Here is a 23,675-nt window from a genome sequence, read left to right as displayed (position 1 = left end):
TCACCCAGTGATTGCTGGGATAGACTCCAGCTTTCCCCCGACCCTAAACTGGACAAGCGGTTCAGAAAATGACTGAAGCTTATTATGAGAGTTTTATATATGGTTGTGACCCCAGAAGACAACTTTCCACACTGATTCTAACTACAGATAACATGCTGTTTATCAGGATCACTGTTAACATCTGTGATCACTATTGATCATAAACAGCACGCTTCTTATCTCGACCACCACATTAAAAATTCCTGGATGCACTGCTGCTGAGAGCAAGATGCTGTTCCAGATGAGGACTAAACGGGACATTCCTTCCCGTCCTCTCCACGATGTGCTGGAAACCTCAGAAGCATGTTAAGCAGACACTAATGTGCCACGCTGCAGAGCAGAATACCACAGGAAATCCTTCCTCCCACGAAACTCCACAACCCAAAACTGTCCGTTAGATTTCCAATCATGTAAATATTATCATCTAATTCTTCACGTCTTTACTGTATTATTACGTTTACTTAAATAAAAGCCTAATTCTTTAACTTATTTTTCTATTTTCTTTTATTTTCCTGCTTTAAATGATTTTATGAGCACAAATTTCTGGTCTATGTTTTGATATGGAAACAGAGTGAAATTGGTCCGCTCCATCAGAAACCAGAATTCACTGGGAGGTACCCATGATGGTGTTTCTGGGTTCAGAATCCATCAAACACTGAAGTTCAAACAAGCAAAAACGCCCTTGTATCTATTTTAATCTTTCATTTTACTAATGCAATCATTATTGTATTTTCCTGATCTGTGCTTCACTGCTGACTCTGCTGAAAGCAAAGATGAGTCGGCGTTTGCTCGGTAAGTATCATCCATAACAGAGTGCTGACAGAGGGACCTCTTATGTGACTGCACAGCTCAAGGAACTTGAAATGACTTAACCCTATAATGCCGTATGTTACGTATTTGATACAAACAGTTTCCTAAACTTTATGCATCATTTTATGGTAAAAACATGGAACAGAGTCGAGTTGTACACGATCTGATACTTGTTTTCTGCCCCCTGGTGGATAGTTATAACAGTTTGGGCATGTTTCATGGTGATAAATGGCAAACATGCACACTTTTTTTCCATTTTGCTAAAGAAGTCAAATAAAGACTTCAGAGTGTTGTGGAAAAAAAGTCTGTCAAGAATGAGGAGTCTGGTTCTGAAAAGATTACAAAGTTAATTGAACAGGAAATAAGAACAGAACAGAATAATACAAACTGCAGTTTGGAGAGACAACCCAGAGGAAGTCTGAAATGCTCTAAAGAGTTCGACAAAAAACTACTTTTATAAGCCCTAACCTTTAGTACGTCAATTGCATGTCATAAATCTATGTTATTCTAAACAAGAAATGTCTGTTGTTGCTTAAAAAGTTATGTCAGACTGACGTCTGAGTTAAAATTCCCCAAAGGTACCATGGTATCTGACTCTAGCTGTAAAACTCTTCAAGGAAGAGAGTGTTCCAGTGAATCAGATCTCAGATGAATGCAGACATCGCACGGCCTCTACTTCACTGGCTATCTCTGGAAAGGTATTTATGCAGACACTGTGAACTTGAGTTCTTAAGTTCATCGTGACCTTTTCAGAAAGCCCACAAAGCCATAATCAGAAATGAATATATGCTAAGGATTATTAAATATGTGAAAATCTGAGTTAGAACATAAAATTTCCACAACAAGGTTAAAAAAGATCAACTTTTCTCCCCATTTTTCCTTTAAGGGCTCATCAAGATAAATTTAGAGACTATTAGGACAGTTTGCTGGTTGGATGTAGACAAGATGCATCCTGATGATGCTTTAAACTTATTTAACGATATTTTTATGTCTTTTGTAAATGAAGCTTATATCAGAGCTAAAAAGCTGCCTGATGAGGAAGTTGAGGCTTGCAAAATGCATCTAATCACATCCAGTATTTAGTGCTTCAGAGCATGTGTATTAGAACCCACATGGGATGTATTTTTGACACGTTCATGTGAAATTCCTTTGCTCACATTTTAAAATGGATCACTGCTGGAGATGGACCTGCTGCGTTCGGGGAAAACTGAATGTTGATTTATACATGCAATGATTATACATGCTGTGTGTAGAGGCTCGCGTGGTTTCAGTGGTCTGTAACTAAAGAGGCAGATTAAAGCCTCCGTAAGACAGGAGCATGAATAGTGTCTGTGCAGCGCTCCTCTCTTATCAGCTCATCACTGAAATAAACTGTGGCGTTTTCCTTTTTTTTTCTGTCATTCATTTTGAGCTAAAAGCTGGCAGTAAGCGCCTCAGTGATCATTCCATTCTGGCACAGCAGGAAAACATACAGTAAAAGAGGAAAGATGCTCGCTCATTTATTCTCTATGAATTTTGCAAAATGAAAAGAAAACATAGAAAAGAAAAGGAAGAGCGTAAAGCCAGTGATAGACCCCGACAGAGTGGACAGAAGCTGGTGTTACATTAATGATGAGCTGACGTTCCTGGTGGGCAGCAAGGAGAATAAACAACAAGCGATCACTACAAACTGGAGAATTAGCTGCGTTGGTGGGAGGACAGTAACTTCAAAGAGTTTCGCTTATTTCTGGAGGGGGGGGGTTACACAAAGTATGTATCTGGTTATTCCATCATAGAAGCTGCTTGATGCACCACGGAAATGCAGAAGGCAGCTGATGCTGAATTTTTTTTTAAAAATCGAAAATCAAAATCAATCAAAATCAACCTAATTAGGAATATTCACAACATTTCCTTACAGATATAAAACTACTCTGCAGTACAAAAGGAGCTGGCTGCAGCTTCAAGAGGGCCAGTACGCGGCAGTACGCAGTCATGTTACAAACTGGAGCAGAGCTCAGTGATGGCAGTAGTACTACTAACAGTCATTTACTACAGTAGTACTACTAACAGTCATTTTCTACAGTAGTACTACTAACAGTCATTTTCTACAGTAGTACTACTAACAGTCATTTACTACAGTAGTACTACTAACAGTCATTTACTACAGTAGTACTACTAACAGTCATTTACTACAGTAGTACTACTAACAGTCATTTAGTGCAGTAGTACTACTAACAGTCATTTTCTACAGTAGTACTACTAACAGTCATTTTCTACAGTAGTACTACTAACAGTCATTTTCTACAGTAGTACTACTAACAGTCATTTACTACAGTAGTACTACTAACAGTCATTTAGTGCAGTAGTACTACTAACAGTCATTTAGTGCAGTAGTACTACTAACAGTCATTTTCTACAGTAGTACTACTAACAGTCATTTTCTACAGTAGTACTACTAACAGTCATTTACTACAGTAGTACTACTAACAGTCATTTACTACAGTAGTACTACTAACAGTCATTTAGTGCAGTAGTACTACTAACAGTCATTTAGTGCAGTAGTACTACTAACAGTCATTTACTACAGTAGTACTACTAACAGTCATTTACTACAGTAGTACTACTAACAGTCATTTAGTGCAGTAGTACTACTAACAGTCATTTAGTGCAGTAGTACTACTAACAGTCATTTTCTACAGTAGTACTACTAACAGTCATTTACTACAGTAGTACTACTAACAGTCATTTTCTACAGTAGTACTACTAACAGTCATTTTCTACAGTAGTACTACTAACAGTCATTTACTACAGTAGTACTACTAACAGTCATTTAGTGCAGTAGTACTACTAACAGTCATTTAGTGCAGTAGTACTACTAACAGTCATTTACTACAGTAGTACTACTAACAGTCATTTTCTACAGTAGTACTACTAACAGTCATTTACTACAGTAGTACTACTAACAGTCATTTACTACAGTAGTACTACTAACAGTCATTTTCTACAGTAGTACTACTAACAGTCATTTACTACAGTAGTACTACTAACAGTCATTTAGTGCAGTAGTACTACTAACAGTCATTTTCTACAGTAGTACTACTAACAGTCATTTACTACAGTAGTACTACTAACAGTCATTTTCTACAGTAGTACTACTAACAGTCATTTACTACAGTAGTACTACTAACAGTCATTTACTACAGTAGTACTACTAACAGTCATTTAGTGCAGTAGTACTACTAACAGTCATTTTCTACAGTAGTACTACTAACAGTCATTTTCTACAGTAGTACTACTTAACAGTCATTTTCTACAGTAGTACTACTAACAGTCATTTACTACAGTAGTACTACTAACAGTCATTTACTACAGTAGTACTACTTAACAGTCATTTTCTACAGTAGTACTACTAACAGTCATTTTCTACAGTAGTACTACTAACAGTCATTTTCTACAGTAGTACTACTTAACAGTCATTTACTACAGTAGTACTACTAACAGTCATTTACTACAGTAGTACTACTAACAGTCATTTTCTACAGTAGTACTACTAACAGTCATTTTCTACAGTAGTACTACTAACAGTCATTTACTACAGTAGTACTACTAACAGTCATTTAGTGCAGTAGTACTACTAACAGTCATTTAGTGCAGTAGTACTACTAACAGTCATTTTCTACAGTAGTACTACTAACAGTCATTTTCTACAGTAGTACTACTAACAGTCATTTACTACAGTAGTACTACTAACAGTCATTTACTACAGTAGTACAGACATGAAGGTCAGATGCTGCAGACTAAGTGTACGGCTCGTCAGTATTTTGAGTTTTTGAAGATTATTTCTGGATTAAAGACAATATTACTAAGTGTTATGGACCAGGCCTGATGCTGGGAAAAACATATTTCACAGAGGAAAAGTGTAATAGTAATACACTTTTAAATTAGTCTGGTAATAAGCTAAATAGGTCTAAATGTAGAACTTTTTCAACGCTTTCATGAATAGTGGCACTGTAGTGGGTACCTATTTATAAGCTTTTTTTTTTTTTTCTTTTTTAAATAAGCTTTTTTTTTTTATTGCATATTCATGTATGAGGATGGTATTTTTGTAAATAAACCACTATAGTGGTTTTTTTCTTGTTTTTTTTTTTTTTTTTTTTTTTAACAAAAATGTGAAAAAAATGTTGCATTGTTTTTATTATTAATTCATGCTTGAAAGGGTTAATGAACTTTAAGTTTATGTATTTACTTTTCAGTGTTATGTTTAATGACAATGAGGCTTGAAGTTCATAAAAGTGTCTCCATGGCACTTTGAATTTGGCAAATGTGGATTTGATTTAGAACTTGCTGTGTTTATTTTTTGTCATTTCTGTGCTATAAAACTATTAATCTATAGATCAATTTATAGATCTACATATAAGTATCAGCCATGTTTTTGTCCCATATTTGCACGACAAACTGACAGCAAGTCATGAAGGGAGTACCACCACTTATTTGTTCCACTCCGCTTTGTGGAAAGTTCATTTGTACAGTACCAAAGTGCTTTACATGAAAATTAAAGCAATAAAAGCTTTTAAAAGAAATTAATAAAGAGACACGGCTAAAATTAAGCAGATAAAATTCTTGTAATCATAGTTTAAAAATGAACTGTTATTTTAATAAAAGGCAGCAAATAAAAACCTTTAACCTGATTAAAGCAGCTGAGAGTTTCAGTAGAGATGCAGATTTCCACACGAGGAGCGTAAAAACTGCTGTTTAGTTCTGACTCTGGGAACAGAAAGTAGACCTGACCCAGTTGACCTCAGGGATCTGGTTGGTTCATAACAACCCACAGCATCCTGGGTCTTATATTTGGTCTTAGTGAGGACTGGAGGGGCAGCGTTCTGGACTAACTGCAGCTGTCTGTGGACTTTGGCGAGACCTGGAAGGACAGCGTTCCAGTCGTCTAGTCTAAAAAAAGATAAATGACATGGACAAGTTTTTTCCAAAACCTGCTGAATCATCAGTCCTTTAATCCTCCAGATGTTCTTTAAACAGCTGTTTAAAATTCGGTTCTGAGTCCAGCACTGCACCAGGATCTCTGGCTTTATCATCCATTTTTACTCAAGCTGTCAGATGACTTTAATCCGTCTTCATTCCCTCTAAAGACTGATATTTTAAGTTTTGTCTTCATTTAACTGAAGGTTGTTTATTTATTTGTTTTGGTTGTTTATTCATTTATTTCTTAATTTATCTATTTGTTTGTTTTGGGTTTTTTGTGCATTTTTATGCATTTATAATATTTATTTTGTTGCCAGTAAAGTTTGTAAATATCCCACTGCTATGCCACAAAGGACCTGACCTCAATACGCCACTCTGGCAGATGTGTTACAGCGACGACCTGCAGTTTGTAGTTTTTAACGTGTACAAATGCACCCACAACTAGTCTTCATTAATCACCGAGGAAACACTGAACTCAGGCTCATCTGGCCATTTTAACTGTAGTTGTGCAGATTTATGGCAGAGCAGCCAGTAATAAAGCTGCACCCACTGTGGTCTAAAAAAAAAAAGGAACAAAAGCAGATCTTTACTTCAGTATTTTTCAGTAAAAATTTAGATCCCGTTTGTATTTTATTTAAAATTCCCCCGGCTTGTGTGGGTATCTGAAGAGCTCAAGGCTGTAATCTCGGAATACTAATTACATGACCTATGGCATCTAATTACCTCTGAACAAACACAAGGCCAAGCCGGAGAGCTGAACCTCTCAAAGGGCTGTTTCTCATTTAAAAGTGGCAACACTTAAGGAGTGGTTAAAAAAAAAAAAGAAAAAATGCTGCAGAAAAATGCAAATTCTGCACAAAATACGTAAAAGACTGAAAACATCTCATCTAGTCTGAGCAAATCTAGATACAGTACATAACATTAAAACCACCTGTTTGACACGGCGTAGCATGAAGCTGTCGTCATGTCGTCCTGTCTTAGTGAGTCAGAGTTGTCTCAGCAGCATAACGAGACAACGCCGACCCACTAAGTCTGCAACCTTTACAGTCCAAAGGGCCATTTTGGCCTCTGCATAGTGACATAAAAGTAGTTTTGATGTCTTGGAAAAAAAAAAAAAACTTTTATTTTTAGATAAATATCTGCTTTGCAGTTTGTTGTCATATTTCAGGGGTACTAAATCTGGACCGCAATCAGCAGGTTTTCCTCATATTCCAGCTTCAACACACTTGAATCAAATTAAACTGATCAAATGACCAATCAGGTTCTGCACAAAGGCTCGTTACTTTGAATCAGCTGTGTTGGAGCAGGGATACATGGAAAACCTGCTGGATTGCCGCCTAAATTGAGTACCCCTGTCATATCTGAAGAACCACATTTTAATTCATATTTTAAGCTTTAAATTAAAGAAAAAACTTAATCTTTTTTGCATTAACAAGACAGATATGGAGCTGGGACGGCGGTGCATCTCATGTGGGATGCGAAAAGCCATCATTGCTCGTTCTGCTGCAGATCAGGTAAGAGAGTAATGATAGTATCAAAGCCAGAGCAAAAGGATTTTGTTCTGAGCACATTTACTCGTCTTCTGGAGGAAGAGGCTTTAAGCGAGATGGAGGAGAGCAGAGCTGCTGGAGGAAGACTACAGTCTTCTTTTCCATTTAGATATTTCTTATTACAGCTTCATCCCAGAGACTAGACCACTTTGACTTATGGTTTTGTTTGTGTCTGTTATTATTTTTCAAAGAACTGGTAGAAAGTGGATATTTTCTGTTTTAAATTACATTTCAGATCATTCAGTTTCACAGAAATCTGAGGCTACCTGTTTCTTATAGACTTGAAAAGCCCAGTAAATTACATGACAGGTGAAATATATAAATATAAGTGAAACATAACCATCTTTTTAAAGCAACAATTATAAAATAATGTGGGAATTACTCCTGTCAGCACTTCATAAAGTTGTCGTCTTTCAAAAAAAAGAAACAGTTTGTAAACTGAATCATAGTTTAATTTAAGACATATTGATTGTGAGAAGTGCTAACACAATGAGAAAACAAGAGCAATCGATGGCGGCTTCCCTCAGCGGGGCTGCCAACAGTCTGACTCACCACAGCAGGCGCGTTGACCACAGAGAGGTTGTAGCCATAAAGAAAGGAGGAACCCAGGGCCCCGAAGAAGGCTGCACTAAACAGGCAGGCCGTGATTGGCTGCTGATGAGAGAAAACACAGCAGACGTCAGATATACGGATCCATGCTGGCTGCACAAACACAAGCTCCATCATTGGCAGTCACATCAGCGTTAAGGTCAGAGCATGCCGTGGGGAGAACAGGTCCAGGTATTCAGGTCAGCACAGGAGAAAACTGGGTTATTCACTCCATTTTACCTGTGAGTAATTCCCTTAAACATGATCCAACCTACTAGCATACTAGAGACACTTTTTATTACAGAAACATGCATACGTGCACACACATCACTGCACTCTGCAGCCCTGTAGTGTGTGCACACTCTTCACACTTGTGACTGGAAATAAGAGTGTATGAAGAAGCGCACACAAGCTTCAAACTGCAGATAAAATGCATGAAACTCATCTTCTTAACTTGGCTTTGTGTCTTTTTGTTTGTTTGGTTGGTTTTTTGTTTTTTTTTTGTTAATCCCAAAGGCTTCGGCTTGTCTTTCTGGTTAATTACAGCCGACACGTCGCAAGGCAAAGAAATTATGCAGCACGCTGGAAGGTTAAGGCTGAGAATCTCTGACAGGTTGCTCATGACCTCCAGCCAGCAGCTCTGCATTGGGGCAGTCAGTGGACGCTGGACGCTACGAGCATCTGCTGTTTTATGTCGAGCCCATACGGTGACGTTTGTGAGTTGTTTAATGTATTCACCGTAAAGCCTTAAATTAAATCACCTGATCGTTTTTCCCTATCAGTGTTATGGTCAGAAACTCTGTTGTTCTTTTCTTGAAGATGTTCACAAAGATCTGAGAAAGGGGATCTGCTGTAGGTTAAAGAGACGTGAAGAATAAATGCTGATAAAATACTTTCTAGGAGCAAAAGCGGGGGGGGGGGCAGAACAGGGAAGGAGATTTGTTACTCAGAGAATCATTAAACCATTTCTGCTCAGAGAAAATGAGCATGCTCAGCAGATTTTATGACACAGTTACATTGTGGCATATCTGGAGTGCAAGCCTGACATTTAAGCCAGGAGATGCTGAAGATGTTGAGGAGTAATAATGAGTATTATGACTTACACTTTGGGTAACATGAATGTGTTCTGAGTTTTATGGGAGCCAAGGAGTTGAAACGTTGGGCTCATTGTCACAGCAGAGAAATGCTTCAGAAGTGGAAACAAATATTTGGTTTTATGCATTTTCTTCTCATAATTTTAAAACATCATGCCTGGAATAACATTATGAGGTCATTTAGAAGAGGTAACATAATTTTGTCCTAGTTTTGTCCATCGTCATCACCTCGCTATGCATCCATGAATTCATTCATTTTTTATTCTGCTTATTCTGATTCAGAGGGTCGACAGGTCACCAGTCCATCGCAGGGACAGCACACACCAGTCACGCTTACTCTCCTGGTGGGAATTTGGAGTGACCAATTGACCCAACATGCATATGTCATCCAGAGCAAACATGCAAGCATGAACATGCACAGCAAAAACAACCTATAGCTGCACAGCTACTCCATCCAACATGCAGGAATACGACTCTGAAGGGCTGATGCTGCATGAGAGGGGGGGGTTCTGTGATGGATGTAGATGAGATGAGATATCGACTGAAAGGAAAATGCAGGATTGGCCCAATAATGATGAGCAAAAGCAAACTCTTGTTCGAGTTTAGCACATCCTGGGTGGCATAAAAAGTTTAATTCGAGGGGATTTACAGGTAAGGTCGGGGGGGGGGGACTCTATTTTCCTTGTAAAACTGTACAAGGAAAATAGAGTTTGGAAGCCTCCTGATCAGGACACCCTTACTGTCAGTGATACAGATCAGATTAGAGCAAAAACATGCAGAACTGTTGAAGTACTTTCTCTGCTACTTGCCTATTCTTGTTCAATGTGCAAAAAGAGATCAGCAGATTAACTCACGTCATATCTGAACAGAATATATTTATAAAGCACTTTTCCTGTCATGTTGATCATTCAAAGCACTTTACTCTGCATGTCACATCTCCACATACCCTGAGCATGTGTGATGGGTTCAGCGTCTCGCCCTATTGGACCTTTAGGCGTGTACAGGAGACGCCTGGAATCAATCCACTGACCTTCCAGTTGGTGCACAGCCATTCTTCCTCCTGAGCTTCAGCTTCCAGTGAACACTGGTTCTAATTCAACCTTTTTCTGGTTTACTGTGTGTCTTCATCTCCGACTACTTCCCAGCTACCCCCTTTTTAATTCTTAATATCAAAATGAAGCATTTTCCTCAGAAACTCAGGCCCTAAATGGTTAAATCAGAATTTTTTTGGGCTGATGCTGGAATATTTTCCGTCTTTTAAGCATCCCTAGAAAGCCAGGCATCAGGAATGTCTGCAGGCGCTCATGTTGGCATCTACAGATATAATCTGCTTTTAAGACTTCAGACTCATTCTTACTCCCACCTGTGTGTTTCACCATCACAGCTGATTTCAGACGGTACATTCCCAGCAGCAGACTGGTCATGTTCACAGCAACCACACCTGATCCCACTCAATGAATTCAGCTCCCATGCTCTTCCAATGCATCTCTCACTGCTTCTGCAAAAGTTTAATCTGGAAATTTTGCACCAAAGAATTGGAAAGTTTTATCATCTTCGTGGGTGTCTCACACACACACACACACACACACACACACACACACAGCGTGCAATTCTCTTTCAGACAGAAAGTTGGATTTCCAAAACCTCTGCAGCGGGTCTGATGAAGTCGCCTTTATGACTTTCAGAGTTAGTCTGCAGAACAGCGCAGGGTCTATTGTGTTACTGTTGGAGGCTGTCTGCTGCAGCCATGATTAATGAAACAAAAGCTCATTCTCTACTTCCTGATTACAGCTGAGACTGCGCTTCCACTGATTTTAATCACCTTGTTACATCCAACTCCAACATCTTCAATCTGCTCTTTTGCATATAGGGTTACATAGAAAATATGCTGACAGTTTAAGCTCCCAAGAAAATTCAAGTATCTTTCAGCTCCCTCTTGCTTCTGCCCGTATATATATATATACTTATATATATGTACTGCTGGCAACCTTATTCTTGCAAAATGTACTGCATGTTCCAGCAGAGCTTTGCCAAGGGGAGTCCTACTTTTTATTTGCATAGAAAGAAAAATAAATTTAGTCAAAGTGCAACTTTTCTGTCACAGAACTGCACATCAGTTCCCGGGCATTATGTTAAAACTTCACATAAAATAAAAGGATCTCTCATTAGGACAGAAAAATAAAACATGATAGTGTGATAGTGTCACTATAACTCCCTAATGCACACTATTCATCTTAAAACTGTACAGTTTTTCTCTATATTTGCAGCACAAAGCAGAGTCCTGCAGAGGGAGGTGCTGGGATGGAGTTTAACTGTGACTAGAGGGTCTGCGTGACAAAACTGTGCACATTGGTACTCCTGGACAGATGACAGTAAACCCAGTACACAGTTAGACAAATGCAAAACATTTCTATTTATTAATGCACAGATATGAGCATGAAGACTTTTATTAACAAAATGAAATAAATAGATTCCATGTTCTTTTTACTGTTAAATGTGTTAAATTAGTTTATTTGTCCACGTTTAGCAGAAGATTTGTCGCCTGTTCTGTGCACGGCTAAGAAATGTATGCACAGGGGTTTCTATGTTAAAATTTTGAAGCAAAAAAAGGAATAAAAGTTATTTAACATGGAAATGGACAAAATATTTATATGACCAGATTATTCATAAGATTAAAAAAAAGAGGCAGATTAATCGATTTCCAAGTTTAGAAATTTATCATTATTAATTAACATTTCAGATAAAGTTATTTGCATTATCTTTAGTAAAGAACTTTCACTAATTATTTTCTTTGTTTGCCATTGAATTAGACATGAAAAATGGAGTAAAAAAAATTCATATATTTTACTCAAAGCCAATTTACTTCAGACAAATGACATCATATATCATTAGAAGACTTTTAGCAACATCTTTGACATCATGTTTACTGTCAGTACTGGTATATAGGCTACTGGGTCCCTTTTCAGATAATGTGAAAATACTCATCATATGTCTTATAATGAACCTCGTGTTGTATATTTAACAAAAAAACTTGTTCTTTATGTTTTAAATGGTTTAATAAAGGTTCATTTAAAAAAAAAAAACAAGAAGAATGAGACAATATAAAAGGACATTTCACCTCCGTTTGTAAAGCATGCCAAGTAAGGAACACAAAACATGATAGAGAAACTTCTCAAAGATTTTTCTTTTTAGTTATTTTACCTGTTTTTATTATTTTAACAGCATTATTATTTCATTTTATTTTGCGATATTCGACTCTGTGCAGTACTTTGGGGACATTCTGTTGTTAAAAATGTGCTTTATAAATAAAGTGAATTGGAAAAAAGGTTAAGACATCTTTTAGTGGTTTATAAATGTCTTAATGGTGTTGGGCCTTCTTATTTATCTGATCTGTTTTTAAGGTATGAGCCCTCGCGGACCCTGAGGTCCTCAGGTACCGGCCTTTTAGTTCTTCCTAAAGTTCGTACCAAAACATATGGCGAGGCCACATTTCAGTATTACGGGCCTCGCCTATGGAACAGCCTGCCTGATGGCCTCAGGGCTGCAGAGACTGTTGATGTTTTTAAAAAAAACGCTCAAGACCCACCTTTTTAGTTTAGCTTATAACTAAGTTTTAACATTCTTATATTAACCCATATTTATTCTTCTTTTTAGTTAATTTTATTTATTTATATATTTTATATATATATATATATATATTTTTTTTTTTTTTTTTTTTTTTTTTTTTTGGGGGTCCTCTTCACCGAGGGCTGCCCTGCTCTGACTGCATGGGTGTTGCTGTGGGGGCTGTCCCTGTCTGGTGGGTCGGGATCCAGCGCTGCAGCCTTACAGTTGTGGCGTGGGTCCTGTCTGCCCGGACCCGGGTGGCCCCCCATGGTGATGGCCTGGGTGGTCTTGGTTGGGGGTAGCCCTTTGTGTAGAGGCTCCCTGAGAATATTGTTTCCTTATCTGGTGCACATCTGGTGCAAATGCACCTGGCCATTCAACTTCTTTTAACTGTTGCAGGGCAAATAGGGCATGGGTGAGGGTGGTTGTGGGTGGGTGAAAGGGGATGTGTATGTGTGTTAGTGTTTTATCTATTTTTATCTATTTTGATGTAAACTGTTTTATAATGGAAAGCACTTTGTATTGTTTTTAAGCACGAAAAGTGCTATACAAATAAAGTTTGATTTGATTTGATTTGATCATTCATGGTGGATTTCAGTGGGTTTCTTAAGAGCATCTGTAACCCACTGGTACTTTTCTTCTATGGGAAAACAGTTTTATGCATCTCGCTCCGGATGGAGGGGTGTTGTGTCACATTTAGAAGGTATAACTGTACAGTCATGAAGATATTGTTCACCTCTGATAGCAGCTTCATTAAACAGAAGGATGTAAAGCTGTATGGGAACATTTCCACTGGGACGTTTGGCAGCAGAACAGCATCGCAGCAGATTGGACCATGGAGAGCTTTCTAATCGACTAGGTGGAGGCAGATCATGAAAGTGGAACAGGAAACGCGGCTAGATCAAAGCTATAATGCTAATATCTGTCACTAGTGGTGAGGGGCTAGAATAAGTAGAGATTTCAAGAAAAGTTATAAATAAACATTTACAGATGTTCAGAAAAAGAATAATAAACGTGCCTGAAATGTGAGAGGTTCTGTGAGCACAGCATTAATAAATCTTATTCCACTTATACATTTAATCCACTTTTGTATGACACAAGTTAAGATCAATCAGTTAATTATCTTTGAGACATATGTGAGGGTCGTGCTGTTACATAATAAGTTTTATTTTACCCAGGTTAAATCTTTAGAGAGCAGCAGCAGGAGAGAAATAAATCCCAGACCTCTGAGCTCTGTCCAGACAATCATCTTCATGCTAACTGAATATATAGTCACAGTCTGCATCATGCGTGTTCCTGTCATCATGGTGGGTTGATGTACAACTCCACAGGTAAATCACCGTGATGGCCGTGACCTACATAAAGCCATCAGACTGTGCAGGCAGACCAGACATGTTTGAGTCCTCCCGTTATATCTGGTATGTGTCAGGGGAGTTCCTTCCTGGTCTGCAGAAATGTGGATTAATCGCACCAACCTTTCCAGAGCTCTTTTCTGAGTTGTTCTTTTTGCAATCAGCCTGTCCATTCTTTGGTTTGTCCATGTTCAGCTGTCAGCAACCTGGAAAGAGAAGGTGAAAATATGGCATCTAGTTAACATGGAATAACAGAAGGAAGGCAAGAATCGTTTCACAAGGCAGATGGGGAAGTGACATTTCTCATAGGAACTAAAGAGTGAATCATCTGGTGAAAAGGACGTTTCTGTGCATCTGTGTGTTGAGACGCAACACACAGAGGCTGGTACTGAAACACACAGGATTACAGATCAGAACCTGGTCACAAGTTCAGGATTTCAGCACACAAGTGAAAGCTTTACGGTGACATTAGTTAAAACAAATCTCACCACAGCCTGAAGCATTTTAGCCAAACTTTCCAACTACACAGACAAAGAATTATAGTCTGGATGTGCTTTGTACTGCAGTGTCGGATTTCAAGGCAGAGGAGGAGCAAAGGCTGAGTGTGCCACCTAGTGGTTTTATAAGCAGCAAGACTTTCCCACTGGATCCTGGGAAAACTACCTCCAACTTACAGCTGTGGAACCATGTTTTGGAGGCAGGGTTGCTGAGCTTTACAATGTCTATTACAGCTCAAAATAAAAAGATTTTTCTAAAAAAAAAAAAAAAAAGTCCAGAATTTATCAGAAAACAGGGCTAGAAATTAATATATAACATAATATATATAAGCTTTACAGACTGAACATCAGTCAGTCTTCTGGAATGGAAATGAGTCTGCGATGGGATGCAAATGAAAAGCAGCAGGACTCTGAGTCATGACAACCATGAATAAAAAGCTCCAGCTGTGCAGAGGCTTCCTCAGAAGACTCACCACATGACCACAATTCCCTAAAAGTGACATTTCAACCATGTCTGCGCGGTAAAAAAATTAAATTGTGGTTAAATTATGACAGAAAGTGCCATCTGCACAAACCCCAGGGTGCAGCTAGAAGCCCTCCCAGCCAACCGGCACACAGTTTTTGTCAGATCTGAAATATTGTGCATGCACCGTGAGAATTCCATACATCACGACGCAATGAGACAAAAACATATGATCCATCTGAGAGAACGTTTCCGATGAGCAACTGAAGCTTCGGTCCCTCCCTACAGCCAAAGGGATGCTCTCTGATGTGCATGGCGTGCGTCACACGTCTGTTTGCTTAACATGAAGAGGAAACCAGAGGTTATCAGAGGTCAAACCACGGCTGCCGTTGTCTGCACACACGTTTTGGCATGAACTTTTGCTCGGCCTTCTATGGACTTGAAGAGAAGCCGTAAATCTTGGCGTAGTCCTGGACTCAGACCTAAATCTCAGCAGTTACATTAAGACAGTCATGATGTCGCCCATTATCACCTAAAAATCCCATCGAGGATTAAAAACTGATGACTCAGCAGGATTTACAGAAACATGCATTTATCTTTAGCAGACGAGTCTTTAATGCTGTTCTTGCAGGTCTCCCTAAAAGTCAGTCAGACAGCTGCAGTTAGTCTGGAACGCTGCTGCTCCAGTCCTCACTAAGACCAGGAACCGGGATCATATCAGTCCAGTCCTCAGGTTTCCTGTTCGTCAAAAGACTGACTGGGAAATCCTGCTGTTCGTTCATAAAGTACTGATTGGTTTGGGACCAAATTACATTCAGTATCTCCTGGTTTGTTATGAACCAACCAGATCCCTGAGGTCAACAGGGTCAGGCCTACTTTCTGTTCCCAGAGTCAGAACTAAACACGTTCAGTGTCTGAACTGGAAGAAATTCCCAGAAACCTGCAGGTCTGCTGAAACTCTCAGCTGCTTTAAATCAGGTTAAACACTTTTTAAAAACTCAAAATAAGTATTAATTCCTCACTCTGGACCTCTTCTTTTTAATGCTTTTTTCTGTTTGTTTCTCTCATTTTGTTTATTTCCCAGTGCTTCCTGCACGCTGCTGTGATGCTGTTTATGTTTTTATGTAAAGCACTTTGAACACAAATGAACTTTTCTTGCCAGAAGAGTTCTTCAAAAGCACAAACCTGGACTTGTATTTAAAAGAACAGCGTGACTGAGAGGAACATCCAGAACTGATAAACAGGTCCATGGGTACAAGGACATGAAACAACTACGCCCAAGTTTTTTTATTCATCCTGCATCACATGCATCATGACAGCAATTAAACGATAAGGTGGCAACACTGAAACAATATAATTATGTTATTGCACTGAAACCATAAGAAATATTACCCAGAAGCAGCAAATTGTCAATGTTAATAATTACATTTAACTTAAAAAGTTAAATGTAATTAACTTGTCAATGTTAATAATTACATTTAACTTAAAAAGAAAATTCAAATCCACAGTTCATTTGCATATCTGCTCCTCTCCACTGTCTGCTGATATTACCTGTTAGTTGTAGAATTATTATAACTCATGCAAGCATCACAATGCAGACAAAACCCTATTTCAGTACTTAATCAGAAATCATGGAGACTCTTACACAATCACAGCTTGATGCATTACAATTAAAACTTAGCCTTCTCAAATAAAAACTACTCTACATTCACAGCCTGTGTGCATGAGAACACAGCAGTATGCAGAGCGATTCACCTAATTCCTCCGACTGCTAAAAGTTGACAGCTGAAGGCATCAGTTGGTCCAAAACCAGCAGAATTTCAGCAGCGTGGTTAGAGAGGGAATCTAAAAAGCTGCTGTTGCTCCTCTCTGTTAAAAAGGAATCAACACTCTTACCTGCGTTCAGACTGTGTGTCCAGAGCAAAAAGAGAAAAAACAGCAGAGACATAACTGAGATAGCGCTGACAAATGATTAACTTTAAGGAGTTCATTACCTCCCCGTGACAGAATATTATGTCATCAGCACAGTTAAATTCCAGGGAAGATAAAAATGAACATTTCGCTGTAGAGAGGGATTACCTACGTGTGCACGGACCTGCCTTTTCTTGCAGTTAATGCAGAATTCCTTCAACTTTTATATAAAAATAAAACAGCAACAACTTCATAGTGAATGGATCAATTATATCCAGACTTTACAGACAAGGCAAAGTCCATAAAAAATCAAACTGTACACACTGTACATTTATGCCCTCGTGAATTTTCATGAAGCCTCAGAAGAAAAGAAGTGAAAGCAACTGAATCCTGATTTACTTTTTAAACCCATAAGACCTGGAGCTGCTTTAACATTTAGCTACTGAACAGCAACCAGACAGGCACAAAGTTGCAAATGATTCATGTAATCTTATTTCTGCCCCATTGTGGTTGCACAATTTTAGAGTCAGAGACATATTTATATTTATGTTACAGTTTTATTAACCTCAGGCTTCATCCTAGCAGGGATGAAGCAAGGATAGCCCTCTTTTTACGCAACAATCTGCTAAATTAGCCACAACCAGGCCGAATCTGACCTGATCAGTGTTCAGGCTGATGCTAACGCTGCAAATCAAAGATTAAACCCTTCATGGCACCAATTACATGCCCATATATCAACGCACATCTGCAACATGAGAGGTTTCATTTTCCAGCCTGCTGCAGTCCTGGTTCTGTGATATGACTGTGTTTTTACCATGTTACAAACTTTTACTAGCACTAGAAAAAAAATACTCATTTTCAGTCAAGAATTACTTTTTTTTTAAACTAACAACACCCTGTTTACTCATAATATGAGATGCCAAGAGGCTGATAAGAGCTTTAATGTCACATTACAGTTCTGCAGCTTTTCAGCCACAGATTAGAGCACAACTTGGTGAAACTTTGTGACATTCACATCATCACTGGTCTATAAAATGCATGGTGAGTCAGACAATCAAACAGGATTCTCCAAATCGACTGACAGAAAATAGTCCAAGAGTGACTGCTACTCAAAACTACACACATGAGGAATGAGAGCAGTCAGTCTGAACCCTGAATCTGTTCACCTTCACACCAAATAGAAGTTGAATCGCATGTGTATCATTTTGACCTGAGTTTTTTCATTGTTTTGGTTTTTTATACAGCAGAAATGTTCATCACCTGTAAAGTTTTATAATTTGGCTTAAAATGAGAAGAGGACTTCTTCAGAAAGCAGACAAGCAGCCCATCCAACAGTTAAAGAGAGTATTCGTCCATGTAAAATAGATTAGAATAAAATATTTTCCTCATTGTGCTTGCTCAGTTCAGGAGCCTTTTCCCCACAAGTGAAATGAAGCAGATCACTAAGAAACTGACTGATTTGTGTTGCACTGTGATTGTCTGACCACAGCTGAGCCGCTATCTCAGGCCTTGGCCTTGCAAAACAAAAGACAGCCTCTCATTTTTACGCCTAAACACTGAAGTCAGATATGAGGAGAGTCGATGAAACATGAGACATTAAAATTAGTTACAGTAAGAAAATCCTGGTGCTTACCTGCCAAAACGTTTAAAAACCACATTCTGTCAACAAGCTGGAATTGCTGAGCAAGCAAAGACAGCTTGTTTCTCCTGTCATACGGATAGTTAGGAGGTCCGTCAAGCTCACCCATGCCTTATTGTTCTGCTACATTCCTTGACTTTAAGTATGAGCAACAAGCCCTTCATCAGCACGGCTGGTCAAAGTCCAAAGGAGACCCCAGGCGAGATGGTTGGCCGATCAGCGTAGAGACCGAAGAAGCAGCAGATGTCAAGGTAACACAGACCCAAGCTCTTCCACAGCAACATGTTGGAGGCTAATTTCCTGACACACACTCTGTAGCTTGTTACATAATTAGGCAACACAACAGCTCTTTCTTTAATACCCCCAAAAAAAACTTCCTCCTCAGGCAGATTTTTCTCTCATCAATGACTGCTTTCTTGTCCCTGACAACGCTCACATTTTCAGACCCAGTCTGGCAGCAGCCTGCATTGCAAGCATGTGAGCTCTACCTCTGCAATATGAACACTGCATGAAAGAGAAGCATCAGTATGATAGTGGAGTTAAAGCTTGACAGCCGCGCCACATGGCTTGAGCTTGACTGGAACCATCGTGAGAAAAGACGTCCCAGTAATGAGGCTCTGGCTTGTAAACCCGACACCTCCTTTGGGACATCTTTCCTCACTCAACCCCGACGGCTCGGTAACACTTGGTGTTGTGTTTCCTACTGAGTGGACAGACATTTCAGAGAGGAAGGAATTCACTGACAATGAATCTTTATCCTTTTTTCCCCTCAGCTCATACATTTTTATGTTTTTAAGTTGTGCTTTGTGTTCTGGTTTTAAAAATGCTCTAAATGTGATCAATAAAAGACTAATAAATACCCAGTGGCTATCATATTGTGTGTTTTTGCTTGTGCATGGTTTTATGACCACCATATCCTACAACTCTGTCCACAACAGGCTGCTTTAGGTTTTATTGCCACATTACCATGTGTTATTTGCTGTGCAAGTCAATTAAAGCCAAGCCGGAGTTGATTCTGCCAACATTACAAAGTTCTCTCCGTACCCCATGTCCTTTTATCTCGGACTGAGTTTTTTATCCAGTGCTGTAAAATCTGTGTTAAACATTGACTTCACCCAACCGCCACAGAGAGATTCTCTTTCTGCTAATGCTGTTTCTGTTGATGTTTCTGCTGCTGCTGTCCCTGCTAATGCTGTTCCTGATCTTATTGCTGCTGCCATTCCTCCTCCTGTTGCTGCTGTTCCTTTGGCTGCTGCCGTTCCTCCTCCTGTTGCTGCTGTTCCTTTGGCTGCTGCCGTTCCTCCTCCTGTTGCTGCTGTTCCTTTGGCTGCTGCCATTCCTCCTCCTGTTGCTGCTGTTCCTTTGGCTGCTGCCATTCCTCCTCCTGTTGCTGCTGTTCCTTTTGCTGCTGCTGTTCCTCCTCCTGTTGCTGCTGTTCCTTGGGCTGCTGCCGTTCCTCCTCCTGTTGCTGCTGTTCCTTTGGCTGCTGCCGTTCCTCCTCCTGTTGCTGCTGTTCCTTTGGCTGCTGCCGTTCCTCCTCCTGTTGCTGCTGTTCCTTTGGCTGCTGCCGTTCCTCCTCCTGTTGCTGCTGTTCCTTTGGCTGCTGCCGTTCCTCCTCCTGTTGCTGCTGTTCCTTTGGCTGCTGCCATTCCTCCTCCTGTTGCTGCTGTTCCTTTGGCTGCTGCCGTTCCTCCTCCTGTTGCTGCTGTTCCTTTGGCTGCTGCCGTTCCTCCTCCTGTTGCTGCTGTTCCTTTGGCTGCTGCCGTTCCTCCTCCTGTTGCTGCTGTTCCTTTGGCTGCTGCCGTTCCTCCTCCTGTTGCTGCTGTTCCTTTGGCTGCTGCCGTTCCTCCTCCTGTTGCTGCTGTTCCTTTGGCTGCTGCCGTTCCTCCTCCTGTTGCTGCTGTTCCTTTGGCTGCTGCCGTTCCTCCTCCTGTTGCTGCTGTTCCTTTGGCTGCTGCCATTCCTCCTCCTGTTGCTGCTGTTCCTTTGGCTGCTGCTGTTCCTCCTCCTGTTGCTGCTGTTCCTTTGGCTGCTGCTGTTCCTCCTCCTGTTGCTGCTGTTCCTTTGGCTGCTGCCGTTCCTCCTCCTGTTGCTGCTGTTCCTTTGGCTGCTGCCGTTCCTCCTCCTGTTGCTGCTGTTCCTTTGGTTGCTGCTGTTCCTAGTCCTGTTGCTGCTGTTCCTTTGGCTGCTGCTGTTCCTCCTCCTGTTGCTGCTGTTCCTTTGGCTGCTGCCGTTCCTCCTCCTGTTGCTGCTGTTCCTTTGGCTGCTGCTGTTCCTCCTCCTGTTGCTGCTGTTCCTTTGGCTGCTGCCGTTCCTCCTCCTGTTGCTGCTGTTCCTTTGGCTGCTGCCGTTCCTCCTCCTGTTGCTGCTGTTCCTTTGGCTGCTGCCGTTCCTCCTCCTGTTGCTGCTGTTCCTTTGGCTGCTGCCGTTCCTCCTCCTGTTGCTGCTGTTCCTTTGGCTGCTGCCATTCCTCCTCCTGTTGCTGCTGTTCCTTTGGCTGCTGCCGTTCCTCCTCCTGTTGCTGCTGTTCCTTGGGCTGCTGCCGTTCCTCCTCCTGTTGCTGCTGTTCCTTTGGCTGCTGCCATTCCTCCTCCTGTTGCTGCTGTTCCTTTGGCTGCTGCCATTCCTCCTCCTGTTGCTGCTGTTCCTTTGGCTGCTGCCGTTCCTCCTCCTGTTGCTGCTGTTCCGTTTGCTGCTGCCATTCCTCCTCCTGTTGCTGCTGTTCCTTTGGCTGCTGCTGTTCCTGCAGTTGTTCCTGCTGCTATTGATCCTGCTGCTTTTCCTTCTGCAGCTCATCCTGCCACTGCTGTTCCTGCTGCAGCTGCTGTTACTTTCAAACAACTCGTGTTAACTTCTGAATGACAGAGAAAATGTAAACTCTTGGAAGGATTACTGGGTGTGCATGAGACAGAAAAGAGACAAAGAAAAACTCACCAACCACTCTTCATCCCCTGGTTGTCCAAAATCAGGATTTTCTCCTGCAGAATCTTCAAGTGAAGCCACTGTAGGGACATCATTAGAGGACACCTTATCACGAGATCCTGCTAACTTAATTTACCACAAGTTGAAGCAGAAGTGGTGGAAAACCTAGTCTAGAGCTCTGCAGTATAAACAGTCAGTCTTAACAGTCAGTGTTAAGTTATATAATCTAACGCAGTGTTTCCTGATCCTGGTCCTCCAGTTCCACTGCTCTGTGTGTCTTAGACAGGTTGTTACTCAAACACACCTGATTCAGATTAATGAGCTTCCTCAAGTTCTGTAAAACCTTTAAACAACCATTCAGGTGTGTTAAAGTAGCGCTGCCTCTAACACATCCACGGCAGTGGTACTTGAGGACCAGAGCATGCTAAATGCTACTTGCACACCACACCGGTATCTTAAAGTTGTCTTCCTTGACTTACCTCACAGGTTGTTTCATGAAGCTCAGCCTGGCCGCTTTTCTCAAAAATAGTTGGTTTTAAGTCAAATTGTTCACGTTTCTGCGGTTTCAGTGGGCTTCCAGCCAGTGGGCAGATCATTGACCACCTACATGTGCTGTTACAGGAAGAGGGAATTGATCTTCTGTTAACCTTTACCTGCTTCTCTGTTTTCCTCCCTGTACTGGTAGCAAACTGTGTGTAAACATTGTGAAAGAAATTCAACCCTGCTTTCTTTAGCTGTTTTCTGTTCATCCGCCTGTTTCATGTGTTCTGCACTCAGCCTGACAACTTGCTGTTATCATATAAGCTAATAAAGGATGACTTTAGTAAGAAAGGACATAAAGTTAATGATAAATTCCAAAGCAAACCCTGCTTGGTTACAGACGCTGCACAGGGAGAAAGACTTTACACCTATTTGGACCTTTTTTAACCCAAAAACTTCATTCACGGTTTATTAAAGATTATGTTTAAATATGTTTAGGTCAGTGGACTGTGGGGGACATAATAACAGCCTTAAGGTGAGGTTGTGTCCTGCTCCAGATACTGCATTTAGTAATATTGTCCTGTTTTTTAGTTGTTCTTTCCTGCATCATTAACTCATCGCCCCATCATTTCATTGCAGAAGCTGTCTGTCAGTTTTAGGATTAATTTTATTAATGTATTGCTTTTAAATTGTTAAATGTTTTGTCACCATCTTACATATCAGACCTCGAACTATAAGATCCATCAAGGGCACTGAGGTCTGCAGATCAGTTCAACCTAGCCGTCTCAGAATGACTGAGCTTTTTCAGTGTTGGCACCCAAATTGTAGAACAAGCTCCCACCAGATAGAGCTGACCCCCATTCTGGAAACTTTTAAACCTCCACCTCCTGGGTGGCTGCATGACTGGATCCGGAGTGGGGCGGTTGGGGTCTGTGCGTGGGGGTGGATGCTGCCTGTCCGGGCCTCGTGGTTCTCCTGGCCTGACTCTTTCCTTTGTGTGGGCGGGGCCACTTTGGCGTGATCACTCTTCTCTAAACACGTTCCACTCTGTATGTTCTGCATGTGACACAGTCACTGAGTCGTCTGCAGGTTTATTTACTAACAGCAGCTAGTTTTCTTTCTGTTTCTGATTTAACTTGTTAGTTTCTGGTCCTCACGCAGAGGGACGATGAATCTATGGTTGGCTTGCATGTGTATATGTGCGTGTATGTACATATAGGCAGGTGCATATGAGTGTATATGTACATGTAAATGCATATGTATGCATGTTTTTCTCTCTTTTTTGTTTTTCTTTTTTTTGGTCTTCTCCGGTCTGGTCCAGCACTACAAACTCTGTAATATGAACTATTATGCAAAACAAATAGAAAAATAAAATAAAAATCTAGAATATCAAGGAGATCATATTATCTATAAAGTTCCCTTGGCAAAATAAAATTGCTCAGCAGAACAGCAAAATTATAATAAAACAAATAATAATATTTGTGATATGTAAATAAGTGTAATAAAAATTATTTCAGTCCTGTAATTTCTTGTCATTTATTGTGGCATATCTCAGTGTTTTAGTGGTTTTTTTTCTTTTTAATGTAATTGTCTTTTAAATTGGTTTTTATATCTTAGTAACTTATTTTGTTGTATTCTTTCCTTTTAATTCCTTTGTCTTTACTTGTCTTATAAAACACTCCAAATATGTTTCTAAATGTGCAGCAAATTGGCAACTGTGTGTTTTTAAAATATAGATAAAGTGGATTGGATCAGAGAAATGTTGCAG

General features: G+C 40.2%; 1 protein-coding gene across 1 annotated transcript in view; it reads right to left on the bottom strand.

Annotated features, from left to right (window-relative positions):
- slc2a9l2 (solute carrier family 2 member 9, like 2) overlaps nt 1–14,184 on the bottom strand; it is a gene marked incomplete at both ends in the record, with an annotated part of 135,366 nt that extends 121,182 nt beyond the window's left edge. The window contains 2 exons of the mRNA XM_079242157.1: nt 7,908–8,009; nt 14,119–14,184. Of these exons, the coding sequence (XP_079098283.1) occupies nt 7,908–8,009; nt 14,119–14,184 (168 nt within the window). The remainder of the gene's footprint in view (nt 1–7,907; nt 8,010–14,118) is intronic.
- Between the last annotated feature and the right edge of the window lie 9,491 nt (nt 14,185–23,675).

The sequence above is a fragment of the Telmatherina bonti genome (genome assembly GCF_933228915.1).
Source record: "Telmatherina bonti genome assembly, chromosome: 6".
In the NCBI taxonomy this organism is placed as follows: Eukaryota; Metazoa; Chordata; class Actinopteri; order Atheriniformes; family Telmatherinidae; genus Telmatherina; species Telmatherina bonti.
Note: the sequence above shows the minus strand (reverse complement) of the source record. Positions and strands in the feature narration are given on the sequence as shown.